The 12,191-nt window shown below is 50.7% G+C and overlaps 4 protein-coding genes across 4 annotated transcripts; 2 read left to right on the forward strand and 2 right to left on the reverse strand.

Moving 5' to 3' along the window:
- Positions 1-168: 168 nt before the first annotated feature.
- On the reverse strand, positions 169-4,835 carry CC1G_12319 (TBCD protein; the record flags this gene model as incomplete). Its single annotated transcript, XM_001835897.2, has 21 exons — positions 169-274; positions 324-427; positions 478-562; positions 618-698; positions 747-970; positions 1,031-1,166; positions 1,221-1,578; positions 1,633-1,717; positions 1,773-1,909; positions 2,004-2,229; positions 2,297-2,422; positions 2,483-2,636; positions 2,698-2,798; positions 2,862-3,086; positions 3,154-3,411; positions 3,464-3,652; positions 3,717-3,851; positions 3,930-4,008; positions 4,079-4,387; positions 4,435-4,634; positions 4,683-4,835. 21 exons carry the CDS (start codon positions 4,833-4,835, stop codon positions 196-198), a joined length of 3,444 nt encoding a protein of 1,147 aa, XP_001835949.2. The 3' UTR covers positions 169-195.
- A 232-nt stretch (positions 4,836-5,067) lies between these two features.
- CC1G_12320 (hypothetical protein) lies at positions 5,068-6,744 on the forward strand (the record flags this gene model as incomplete). The annotated part of the gene is made up of 6 exons (XM_001835898.2): positions 5,068-5,124; positions 5,181-5,210; positions 5,264-5,352; positions 5,407-5,467; positions 5,519-6,330; positions 6,399-6,744. 6 exons carry the CDS (start codon positions 5,068-5,070, stop codon positions 6,742-6,744), a joined length of 1,395 nt encoding a protein of 464 aa, XP_001835950.2.
- A 177-nt stretch (positions 6,745-6,921) lies between these two features.
- On the reverse strand, positions 6,922-7,944 carry CC1G_12321 (hypothetical protein; the record flags this gene model as incomplete). Its single annotated transcript, XM_001835899.2, has 3 exons — positions 7,809-7,944; positions 7,592-7,749; positions 6,922-7,536 (listed from the first exon to the last, which is right to left on the reverse strand). Exons 2-3 carry the CDS (start codon positions 7,631-7,633, stop codon positions 6,922-6,924), a joined length of 657 nt encoding a protein of 218 aa, XP_001835951.1. The 5' UTR covers positions 7,634-7,749; positions 7,809-7,944.
- Positions 7,945-8,976: 1,032 nt separating this feature from the next.
- Positions 8,977-12,173, forward strand: CC1G_15030 (sugar). Its single transcript, XM_002910653.1, has 18 exons — positions 8,977-9,180; positions 9,278-9,315; positions 9,337-9,455; positions 9,534-9,557; positions 9,622-9,702; positions 9,756-9,816; positions 9,852-9,949; positions 10,027-10,241; positions 10,408-10,457; positions 10,525-10,673; positions 10,742-10,816; positions 10,880-10,912; positions 10,972-11,076; positions 11,176-11,270; positions 11,351-11,541; positions 11,604-11,708; positions 11,767-11,801; positions 11,855-12,173. Exons 1-18 carry the CDS (start codon positions 9,001-9,003, stop codon positions 12,046-12,048), a joined length of 1,848 nt encoding a protein of 615 aa, XP_002910699.1. The 5' UTR covers positions 8,977-9,000; the 3' UTR covers positions 12,049-12,173.
- Positions 12,174-12,191: the final 18 nt, after the last annotated feature.

Here is a 12,191-nt window from a genome sequence, read left to right on the forward strand (position 1 = left end):
GGCGAGATTGTGGTTATCGAGAGAGCAGTCGCTGTGCAAAGATGGCCGCTGGAGCCAAAGAAGAGAGCGACGTCGCCCAAGATCGGTTCGCTCATCCCGTCCAGTATCATCATTTCGGATGACTATTCCCACGAGTCATCGTTCTCGGCCCTTTTACTGCTCTTCGGGGGTTCCAGCCTCTATTCAGGTACTACCCTAATTTACATGGTTCTCTTTGAATACTGATGCAATCTTCTCAGCAGCCTCTTTAGCCTCTTCTTGAGAAATAGTGGTCCTGGGAGCAGTTAGCCCTCATGCAACGAACAGTCTGCCACTGCACTCACCACCTGGTTTCCAGCAAGCTAGCTTCGATCTCGCCGGTGTCGTCGATCCCATAATCTGCGCTCTCAACCTGCAGGTAGAAGTACTCCGCGGTCTCGTACCGAGTCTACGCCGGGATTAAAAACGCGAATTAAATAATCCTCATCGTAATCTTACCTTTGGGAAGGGATGTGCAAGGAACTCCCCTATCAAGTGGATATTGTTTGCTTGGATGGAGGGGAAGACCATGAGTTTCACAAAGCTGGAAGAATGCAAAGCGGTCAGTGCTACCCCAGCAGAATGTTCCAGGCACCCACATCTTCATAGCCTCGTGGATCCTCTGAACACTCTTCCACTTCCCAGCGTGCTTGGTCGTCAGTGTCACCAAAGATTGCAACCTGCGAAACGTCAGCCTGAGATTATCTGCATCAGACGATCAACTCGACCTCTTCCGCCCTCGTTCATCCTCACTAAGAGGTTCCAGACACTCTTCGTCCAAAAGAACGTTGAAGGTTTGGAATATGGGCAGAACTATCTTGTTCGACCCCGAGTTGGCAAAGACACGGCCCAACAAATCATCGAGAAGAGACACGAGATCATAGCCGCCGCCATCTGCTACAAGCGGGAGATTCTTCGTATAGTTCGCCAGCGCTTTAGACATCTCTTTTTGCTGTCAAATCCGTATCAATAAACGAAACGGCTCTGATGATACTGATCTCCGCCAGCTTACAGTGCTGTCCGTTTTACTCCCAATACTGTTAACAGCTCCGTCAAGGACACCTTGCCTGTAGACAGGCAGATCAAGGAGCTTGATAGCACGAGGAAAGAGCCACGCAGCATCTGCCCAATCCCTGTCTTCCGAGTCGCTGTTCAACGGAATGGATCAGTTCCCGAATCGTAAAGGTGATAGATGCACGTACGGCGAGAATAGATCCCTTAACAGCTGGAGTTCGGGAAGGTTCAGCCTATCACTAGTGTTCGACACCTGTAACAATCTAGCAATACTCTTTCCAACTTCTTGGCGGACGTTATCTAATCTTTCGACGCCCTGCTTGAGAATAGAAGCGACGACGGTGAGATACAGGGGCGGTGAGAGATAGGATTCCGGTTGAGGGACTGTGCCGCCATTCTTGATCACGAGCTCGGAGACAGACGTAAGCCCTTGTACCGAGGCTATTCGAATCCAAGATCCAACGTCTCCACGCTCGTCTATCGTGTAGTCGTCCAGACCGATCAAGAATTGCTCCATAAACGTCGCCATTGTTTCCGCGGGAAGTACTGTGACATGTTTTGAGTATTGACAGCTCATGAAACCAAACATTCGTCTCTTACGTTCGATCAGGTTTGGAAGCATACTGCTGCAGATAGAAGGGATAGCAAGGTACCACGCTCGCCGAGTTTCAATGGTCGTTCGAGGCTAGTGCGACGGAGGATGAGGTTATGCGACGGATGCACCGAAAGCGAGGACATACCGATGGCTTCACACCTTCCAACACGCAGGCTACCGCCTTGGGAAATACATCCTTGTTATTAACATAATCCATTGCACTTAGGATCTTCGCCAGACTCTGCAAAGCAGTGGGTGACCCTTTGCCCAAATCCTTTATCACTGTAAAGAAGACGTCAGACACGCGCAAGGCCAGCGAAAATGAAAACATATCTCATAGCATAGGGCGAGATGCTCGTCAGTCTTGAGTAGGCACCGACAGCCTCGGCTGCCGCGTCTTGGACATTCTCCACACGATGTCGGATTCCAATATCAATGACTTTCCTCCAATATGGTGCATTCTTCGCGTCTAAGTTCTCAGCTGCCTCTGCTTGTGCTTTAGTTAATGTCGTCGCCACAAGTCGACAGGCCGCCTGTGTGACCAGGTGATTTCTGGGAGCGGCGATCAAGCTTTCTGGTACTTGGTCGAGATAGGTGAGGAACTATCGTTGGTCTTGTCAGTTCACATACGGCATCAATGCACCCGCAAAATGAAAAGCAGGACATTACCTTCTGAAGCGAACTATCTCGTACATCCTTGCCTTCGATCGATTCACGGTATGCGAGACCAAGCTCCGTGAGGGCCAGCAAACCTCCATGAACTTCTGTCGGATCGAGCGATTGAATGAGAGGGATCTGGAGGATGCGAATGAACTTTCAATCAAATCTGAATCTGGTAGAACATCCTCTACTCACGATCTTCGGAATGGCTTCACGAGCCATCTCCTTGAGATTAATGAGGCATAGCTGGCGTAGGGACTGGGCTCCAAGTTCCCTCATCGACACATCCCAATGTCGCAAAACCACATTCAGGACATGATGCAAAAGGGGCGAGCGGTATTCCTCATGCCTGTAGGACGTCAACTGGGGTCAACTCCTTCCTCATGACCACATCACAAGGTACCACCAACCTAGCAACTTGTGGTGCCGCAAGGATAAATGAATGCTTTCGTATGCTCACAGAATAAAAATCCGTCTTGCTCAACACGTCGATTCCATGCGGGAAGAGACTCTGATAGCCGTGAGCGAATATATGAGAGGGACTTCATTTTCACAACAACATAGGCTTACTCACCGTCCTTCCCACATGCTCCTGGTAAGCAGCACTGGCAGCGCGCCGTATGTGCACCTCCCGATCATAGATCGCGACCGAGGCGAGGTGGGTCGCCAAAACATTGGCATGAGGTTTGAGCGTTGGTATATCCTGTGTGCGCGCCAAAGCCCACAGTACGTATGCAGCTGCGTCACGGACGTTCGATCCTATGGAATGAGCACCCTTTCGGATGTCGAAATACAGCGCCTGTAGTCACATGAACGCAGCAAGTAAGTTCCATGTGATGCCATGAAATTGAACTCAGTCCCCAAACCTTTGAAAGCCAGTCAACTAACTGGGGCATATGCGACGCTGGTATGATGTTCCTTCGAGCCATCTCTGCACAGGCTAGACATGCGCCATGCCAAGTTGCCTCTGCTACAGAAGGCATGTCGTATGTTGTTGCCGCTGCTACCGAATGGATGGAGAAAAGTCCGAAGAGTGTTTCCAGGATCTGGGTGGCGAAATCCGTCGGAAGACTTTCAGCAATCCGTGCAATCCCTTTGGAGGCAGACCACCGGACGATGGTATCCTGTCATGGTACATTAAAGACACGTCGCAATGGCTTGTGATTTTGAGCCGACCTTATCCTGAACGGCTTCAAAGAGCTGCTCGAGAATGACTTCGACCACTTCAGGAACGTCAGCCTCGTCTAACTGCGCATGCTGATACTCGAGAACGCCGCCTTCAAGGGTCTTCCCTACAAGGCGGGAATGAGCAACGTAACCGGATATACCGTAAACCGGCCTCACCATACTTCCGCCTACCAGCGGCTGCAGCGTGGGGCAGCAACCTGAGAGCAACCCTGGACAGAAGCTTGGATCGGTATTTGCGAACCAGCGTATTCCTCTTGAGTGAATCGATCCCCTCAATCTTGGAAATAAGATGCAATATCGCCTCTTGTTCATTTCTAACCAGGGCCAGCGGTCCGGACTTCGCGACTTCAGCAATGACTTGCAGGATCCCAATCATCTATTTGAGTACACCGAGGTGAGAAAGCGGTCGGTTGCAAGGAACCCCAAAAGACCCTAGGGAACCCAAGCAACTCACTATAAATCCTTCATTTTGCTTCTGGAATACTTCGGTTGACCATTTCACAAATGCAGGGAACCGCGACGCAGTGTCCTTTCTGAGCAGAGCAAACGGGGACGTCGTCAGCAAGGTCACGTCCGTTCATTTCCGACGGGAGGGCCTCCTACCGCATGTACAACCTGGACAACAACAGTGCCGCACCTTCCTTCTCCAGGCCTGCCCTGTCCAGGTATTTCTTGCCCAAGTCTTCTACGGTGTCCGCAACCTTGCCGATGCTCCCGGGCTCGTCCAGCTGGGAGAGGTCAAAAGGGATCATGCAGACGATGGACAGCCAGAGCAGAACAACATAGCGAAGTGCCCACTGATTCGGTAGGTCGACAAAGTCAGCCCGTATACGGATGTAGTCGAGAACTACAGACAAGTCTGAGACCTCGTGAGGGAAGAACCTGACTGTCAAACAAACCCTCTCAGCCTTTCTTGTAACGTCCAGATCGATCAACGAGGACTGCGGTGAAAGACAGACTGACCGATGGTCTTGTAGCCTCGGAAGTTGGTGTATTTGTAGAGAAGTTTGCAGAGGAACTCGACGCGACTTGAAGATGGTTTAAGTTCTGGGTTGAGCACGCAAGATTTGATATGGTCTCTCAGGCGCTTAACTACTGGAACGACGAGTTGTTCCAGGTATGGATCCAGGAGGTAGGATTGTTCATGATATCCATAGAACTAACATGACACTGAGTAAGAAACAAACATTGAATGACTACGACCCACGGTCATTTCAAGTTTCTTGAACAGTTGGTATTCCTCTCTGTCCTCCTCCATCGTAGGTTCCTTGAACAGGTCGACCGCCAGAAGGGCATCTTGAGTCGCAGTGAACTCAGCGTGCCCTTCAAAGACAGTAAAGTACGTGTCTTCGTCCGCCATGGTTGTTCTAGAAATTTCTGGTGACTCGGGATGGGAGGAAGAGACAAGCAAAGCTGAGTGCAGTGGATGGCGATGGACAGCGATGAGCGCGTCGGCGGCTCGCGTGGGCCGGACTTCATGATTCTGATGATGGCCTTGGCTGTTTTCGTGAAGCTTCACCGGCAACGACGACCACCTTCAACCCAACCACCTCTTATTTTTCGACAAAGTAAACCCTCTTGGAGACGGAAAAATGGATGGGAATAAAAGGCCTAACCTCAAAAGGAAGATTCGAGAAATCTCAAAGGACGTAGGTACACGAGTTTTCCAAAAGACCATCCATTATCGCTTACATTTCCTGCTCAGGACCTACCTACAAGAATAAATGGAAAGCTGGTATGGGAGCCCCAATTCCCGAAAGAATATCAACTCAAATGAATGATGGATAGCATCGTAGTCTCCAAGAAGTCTATCAGGCTTGCAAAAAAGCCAAAACATTCGAAACCCAGAAGCTGGTTAAAAAGTTGAAGGGTCTTCGGTACGTTCTGGCCTCTCCGTGTTGAACCTCACGACTGACTCAATACATCTCCAGAAAGGACTCAAGTGACACAAACGCTGTCCAAGAGCACGAGGCGCAGTTGACTGCTCTCAAAGTAACGCTCTCCTTGTCCAGTTTGGCACGCACCTGTTGACCCTCTGGCTAGGAACTCGACATCCACTCTATCGCAAGGACAGCCTTCAAGACCAAAGTCCTCAAGGACCGTACTCTTCGAGATAGCGAACTTATAATGTCTGGCCTGGAGAAGGAGATTACCAACACTATCATTCCCTCTCCCGCTTCAACACCTCTCGGCAAAGTCCAAAGCCGACTTCTCAGCTCCAAACACCTGTCTTCCCAAATCTCCATCTCCATAGACGGTCTTAAAGTAATCTTGGACCCCGAGTATGCACCACAGCAGAAGAAACAGCGCACGACGTCTGCCGAGCCTCCGAACGCCGCTTCCATTGCATCCTCCAAGCGCACGCGAACCCAACGTCATTCTAAGGAGGGCTCCCTCCAAGCCGCGGACGTTGGCTCAGAGTCAGAAGACAGTGAAGATGATGATCTCAGAGACGAAGAAGGTGCAGATGACGAAAGCGAAGACGGGGATGGTGCAGATGGATGGGAGTCAGGCTCAATTAGTGGGGATGAAGACTATGTTGGACGGTTGGCACCCTCTTCTCCCGTTGGCTCAGATGAAGAAAATTCAGGGTCGGAGCAAGATGACGATGATGACAGTGACCCTGAATCCGACGAAGATACCAAGCCGATGAAGAAGGCGAATGCTGGTGGCTCAACATCATCCAAGACACCCAAAGTCGCTTCCGGCGCCTCCTCTAAACCAGCCAAGATCAACGAATCTACCTTCTTACCCTCACTCCAAGTGGCATACATCTCTGGATCGGACGACTCTGATGCTGAAGCTGAAGTTGCAGAGCCAAGAAAGAATAGGCGCGGTCAGCGTGCTAGGCGAGCGTACGTTTCCCTCTGTATGGATAAGATAACTACTAATGCTGATGCATGATCTCGTCTACGTCATACAGGATTTGGGAGAAGAAGTATGGCCGGAACGCGAATCACAAGAAGGCAGAAGCCAAGGCAGCACCGACAACAGCAGTTAAGCAAAACCCTGAAGGAAGATCATTTGCCCATCCGAAGCAGCCAAGGGGTGGGGTTCGTCGCGGGCCTTTGGTATCCGGTCCCAACTCTGCTGCGATTCAAGGGAAACAGCGCGCGTTTGGTCAGAAGCCGCCTACCGGTGCTGCTGCTCCGTCGACGAATTCAAACCCGAGCAACAAACCGTTGCATCCGTCTTGGGAGGCGAAAAAGAAGCTCAAGGAGAAACAGTCAGGTATTGTTCCGAGTCAGGGCAAAAAGATCAAATTCTAGTACAAATGTATATCCACTGGTAAATTACATACAGGAAACTAGGGCTTGTCCATCATGCCGGTGGACCTCACACACTTTTGAGGGTATCCAATTAACGCATAAGCCAAAAAAGAGGGGCACCTAGAATCCACAGATAGGTCGGGCCAGAAATCCGAATTACGATGCCCATACGGCATTTTACAACCCGGGGCAGACATGTCTCTTCCCGCCGACGAGCCTGCATTCGCGGGAACACCACATTTGCTTGCATTTGCCGCACTGAGGGAAGTCGCGGCCTGGTTTACGACAGGTGGAACATTCCAACTTCTTCGCACAGAACTTGGAAGCGCGCTCCATACGCGCGAGGACGGGATGTAACCCCCGCGTCTCATGGATAGACGATGCCGAAGAATCAGGCGATGGGGGCCGGGGGATGGATGTCAACGTTCTCGTTATAAGTGGGACATTAGGTGATGGGTGTGACACGGAAGATGTAGAGGACGAGGCGGACGGCGAGGTATATGGGTGAGACCTTTGGATGGTCACCGTGAAGGGCACGTCTGATTCAGAGGCGTCGTCACCCGAATCTGAATCGAGAGCGGCGATGGTACGCAGGGTACTTGAGGCGGATGCGAGGGGTACAAATGAGCCCCATGCAACTTGCTTCCCCGTTTCCCCATGGGCGAGGCTTGGGTCAGGGAGAATGAGCAGGCGGGTGGCACTACTCGTCGAGGCGGTGGACGAGGTGGATAGCAATGACAGCGTACGACGACGACGATGTGAGTATGTCCGCCCAGCAGCGATATGCGCAGCCTGTAGGGCGAGTCAGAACGGTGTCAAGGGCCAGATAAAGAAAGGGAGAACCTACCTGATGGGAGGACGACGAGGAAGGAAAGTGGAAGCCTGACATTGCAGCTGGGGTCAGCGGGTAATGAGAGGTGGCGTTGCGATACCTGATGGTGAAGAGTATCGAAGCTTATATAGTGCAAAAAGGTCCCAAGTCTTGTTAAGGACTGAAGAAACTTCCTGACGGGTGATTTGATTTTTAAACGCTTTCGGACGAAGAGAAGGGGGTCCCGACTTACTGGCGTGAATCTGTCGAGCGCCCCTGTGTTAAATATGAGTGTTCAAGCGTACTCTGTGGTGTCTAACTGATCTCTTGTAGAGAATTCAGAGAAACTCAATGCAACGAGCGGACTTTTGCAAATGACTGTGTGCTCCGATAGCGACAGTGGTGGTGGTTAGAAGATAACCTGTATCGTGTGCGTCTTTCTGCGCCCAGCCTATGACACCCTCGGATCTCGATCTCTTTCCCACGATTTCAAACTCAGCGCTGTCCCATTTGATCGGATAGTTCCTGTGGCTGTGTCCAAATGCAAATACCTGTGTCTTGGCCTCAGGCAAAGACCATCTTATTCCGCGAACCGTGGCCATAAAAACATACAGAGCGCGCTTGTCTTTCTTAATCTTTCTCCCTTCCTTTCACAACCCACCTGGATAATCTCTATGCGACTCGGGGGCGCCTTGCAACACTGGACCCGTCCATTTTTTGTCAAGATGTACAGCTTCCACAGATGGTACACTGGCCCCGAAACACTGCTGTGGTAGACGTCGTTTCCCTTGCCGCTCATCGTCCACCGACTTGCTTTACGTGGTGCTATGATTCCAGAAGAACCGCCCATCTTTCCGCCGATGGTTTCCCAGCTGACACGCCATTGACTTCTGGAGATATCTTCTGTCCATTCGGTCGATACCAACCTACTTCTTGAGGCAAGTACGAACGTCGACTCAACGCGAACATCTGAAGAACGTGCGTCCCTATGTGGCAATAACACCCTCAGCCTTTGGACACTGTCTGTAATGGTTGGGTTTGTGGACGACGCGGGAGCATCTCGTTCCTGCCGCAGATCTGGTCTTTCAAGGTCCCCCGCGATGACGTTGGCGTTCCCGCCTGTCCCGGACCTTTACCGGCGAAATAATTTGGAGGTGGGCTCAACGGGTAGCATAGACTAGCTAGCACCCTCCAGTACCTCCAGTACCTCCAATGCCTTGTCATCTGACGGTGCCCTGGGGGCATATCCAGCTACAGCGGACCGCTATGCAACCACTTCGCTGCGTTCTGTGCTCCCAGACCATAAGGTCACTTGGTTCTTTCTTCAGTTCTATCAATAGAACTTGGGAGTATGCTTCGGTTTATGCGAGAGATTTAAAGAAACCACAGTCGAGATTACTGGTTGCATCTCTCCTTTTCTACTCTACTTCTCTGCTCTCGTAGAAATGGATATCGATAAACAAGCTCCGGCGAGTCCAACGGACTCCTTGGGAGACAAGGTGGAAGTTCAGGAAGATCAATATCATCGCCATGCACACAAGACTCCCGAGGAAAGGCAGGCTGCTTTGCGTGAAGCTTTGGCTGTTGATCCCGGACCAAAGAAATGGGGCTGGCCTGCTATCCATGTACGCTTTTCTCGAGTGTTCTTATCTTGGCTAAAAAAACAAACTATTGACGATTCTGCGTGCCGGGTCATATAGATGTATCTGATAACCCTCGTAGTCTGCTGCTGCTCGGGCGATAGCGGTTTCGATAGCACGGTCTGACATCGTTTTTTAAAGTTGTTTCCCATTGCCGATTCTGACTAACTGGTCTTCTATGCGCTCGAATGATAAGGTCATGGGAGGCATCAATACAATGAAACAGTACCAGGACTATTTTGGTATGACAGGGGTAGGAAGTAAAACGAGGTAACTCTGTTCAGTAATAACGAATCCGCCACTCGGTTCGAGGCGTTCTAATGCATCTCTCTTCGCAGCATTGTCTTTGGAATCTTCACCATGTACGTATTAATGGTGTTTTCCTCATCGCAAATTTCTAATCATATGGCGTATTGCGGTTCGAAGTGGTTCAATATGGTATGTACAACCCCGTTGTCACTGTGCTACCGAGAACTTACGCTCCACCAAGCGGAATGATCCCTGCCTGTACGTCAACTTTAGCATCGAAGAGTAGGAAGAAGCATCTAAGGCCATAGCAGCGTATCTTCCGGATAGATTCGGCCGGAGACTATCCATGTTTTTCGGGAATGCAGTGCTGATGTACGTTAATCTTGTTTTGAAGGACCGACTTAAAGCTCAAGTAACGACTCGCGTCGGCCCCATAGCGTCGGTGCCGTCATTACTGCCAATGCTACGACCAAGGGGATGTTCCTCGGTGGTCGGTTCTTGACGGGTGAGTGGCTCTTCTGTCGGTTTCTTCTTCTATCCCAAGCCCATCCCAAACGCGCACTCATATTACAACGTTCGTAGGTCTAGGAGCAGCATGCGCAGGTGCATCCGCAAAATCGTACTTGGCTGAAATGGCACCCGCACACCTTCGTGGAGCTTACATGGGATTCTTGAATTCCTTGTACGTTGGCTTGGTCCCTCCCTTCCATGTGGAGTTCCTGGCCATGAACCAGTTCTTGATTCGCTTCCGACCCTCTTTCTCCACAGCTACTATGTCGGTCAGATGTCCGCAACTGGTATGATGGTCCCGACTGGGCGTTGGCAGAACGATCTTTCCTGGAGGCTTCCGTTATACATTCAGGCACGTGTAGAATCCGATTTAACGACTTCGAAATTCGGTCTATCCCTGGCCTGCATGCCTTACTCCTGAGTGCCTTGGATCTGATTAAACCTTCCTCCTAGACCGTCCCCGCAGGAATCAATGTTCTATTTATCTATCTCTGTCCCGAATCGTATGTCTTGACCTTTGTTTCGGCGTTGAGTGACCATGTTGGGCAAAGGTTCTAACTCCTCCCGTAGCCCGAGGTGGCTTTACAGCGTTGGAAAGTCGCAACAAGCTCGTGGAATTCTTGCTAGGTTACATAGCAGGACGCAAGATCCCAACTCTCCTCTTATCAACCTTGAAATGGAAGAAATTGAAGAGAAGATTCAGGTGGATGGCGTCGATAGTAAGTTGGCGACACGTTCTACCTTATCGGTGCGCCTGCTGCTGTGGAAAAACTGACTTGTGGGATAGAACGCTGGTGGGATTTCAGACCTCTCTTCCGGACCCGCGCGGATCGTTATCGCGCTTACATGGTCATTCTAATCGGTACTTGACCCTTGCGCGCCCTTCCACCCTCTCAGAGGCTAACCGGGCCATATGGATATTCAGGATCATTCGGTGAACCCGCCTCTCGCACTTTCAGTCATTATCTCCAACGCTGACATCTATCCATCTTCTATTTCTGTTGCGCCCCATCCTAGGGCAACTGAGCGGAAATGGCCTCATCACCTACTTCATGCCGATCCTTCTCGAGAACGCTGGAATCCACTCTCAAGATAAGCGCCTAACGCTTAATTTCGTGAATAGTGTGACATCATAGTAGGTGTCGCGTTGTTTAGCGAGGCGCGACTGACTTCCAGGACGCGTCTGGTTGCCTAATTCTGACTTTTCATTTCCTTTCATAGTATCGGAGGTGAGCTGCTTCGCGATTGGCTGGCAAGGCCAGTGGTGGCCAGTACTGAAAAAGAGGACGGGGTCGCGAAATGACTCAGCTCTATCGGTCAGTTGGGACTGCCGGTCGGCGGTATCATAGTGTTGCAATTATTGCTCACCGGACGGCTTGTGTTTTTTGACACCCAGGGCTCCGCAGTCATCGATCGCTTCGGACGACGAAAGATTCTCTTGGCCGCGACGGGTGCTATCACCGGTATACTCGCGATTGTAACGGGATTGCTGAGCGATGCTGGCGAATTGAACGCTGTGCGTTCGAATGCTGGGATTACGTTCATTTTCCTGTTCATGGTGGTGTTTTCGTTTGGATGGACACCCATGTGAGTGGGTATCGGTGTGAACATCCATCTCATAAAGCTCTGACGGTGCCGATGACATCCAGGCAGGCCCTATATCCTGCAGAAGTCTTGACTTATGAGGCCAGAGCGAAAGGACTGGCATTCCTTGGCATCGTTGCCCAGATGGCGTCTTTAATTAACACCTTTGGGTGAGTTGGACGCGACGCGTTGTCCTGATCATCGTCACATCCCTCATCACCATCATAGACTGCCCGTTGCCCTCGAGAAGTTGACTTGGAAGGGTGAGTACTTAGAACAAGTACCGGCGGTTTTATAGATTAATGTCTCCGTCCAGTTTATCTTATCTTTTTGTTCTGGGACATCTTCGAGGTGGTGATCATCTATCTCTTCGTGGTGGAGACCAAGGGCTTCACCCTGGAGGAAATTGGAGAGATATTTGATCATTCGCATCCCAAGAAGTACAGTCAGGAGTTGCTTAGGAAGAGAAAGGAGGGGGAGAAGGGCTCCGCCCAGACTGGTGCTGCGTGAGCTTGCTCGAAACCGGTACAATCTGGAGCTCAGGGCTTCCTGGAGGACCATTGGGCAACCGCATATGAATTTAATGAACAACTGTACATTATTCGTCTCCCTTGATTGCAATTTTTTGTATCTGCATTTTTGACTGCGACGAA

The sequence above is a fragment of the Coprinopsis cinerea genome (genome assembly GCF_000182895.1).
Source record: "Coprinopsis cinerea okayama7#130 chromosome 8 map unlocalized cont3.8, whole genome shotgun sequence".
NCBI lineage: Eukaryota > Fungi > Basidiomycota > Agaricomycetes > Agaricales > Psathyrellaceae > Coprinopsis > Coprinopsis cinerea.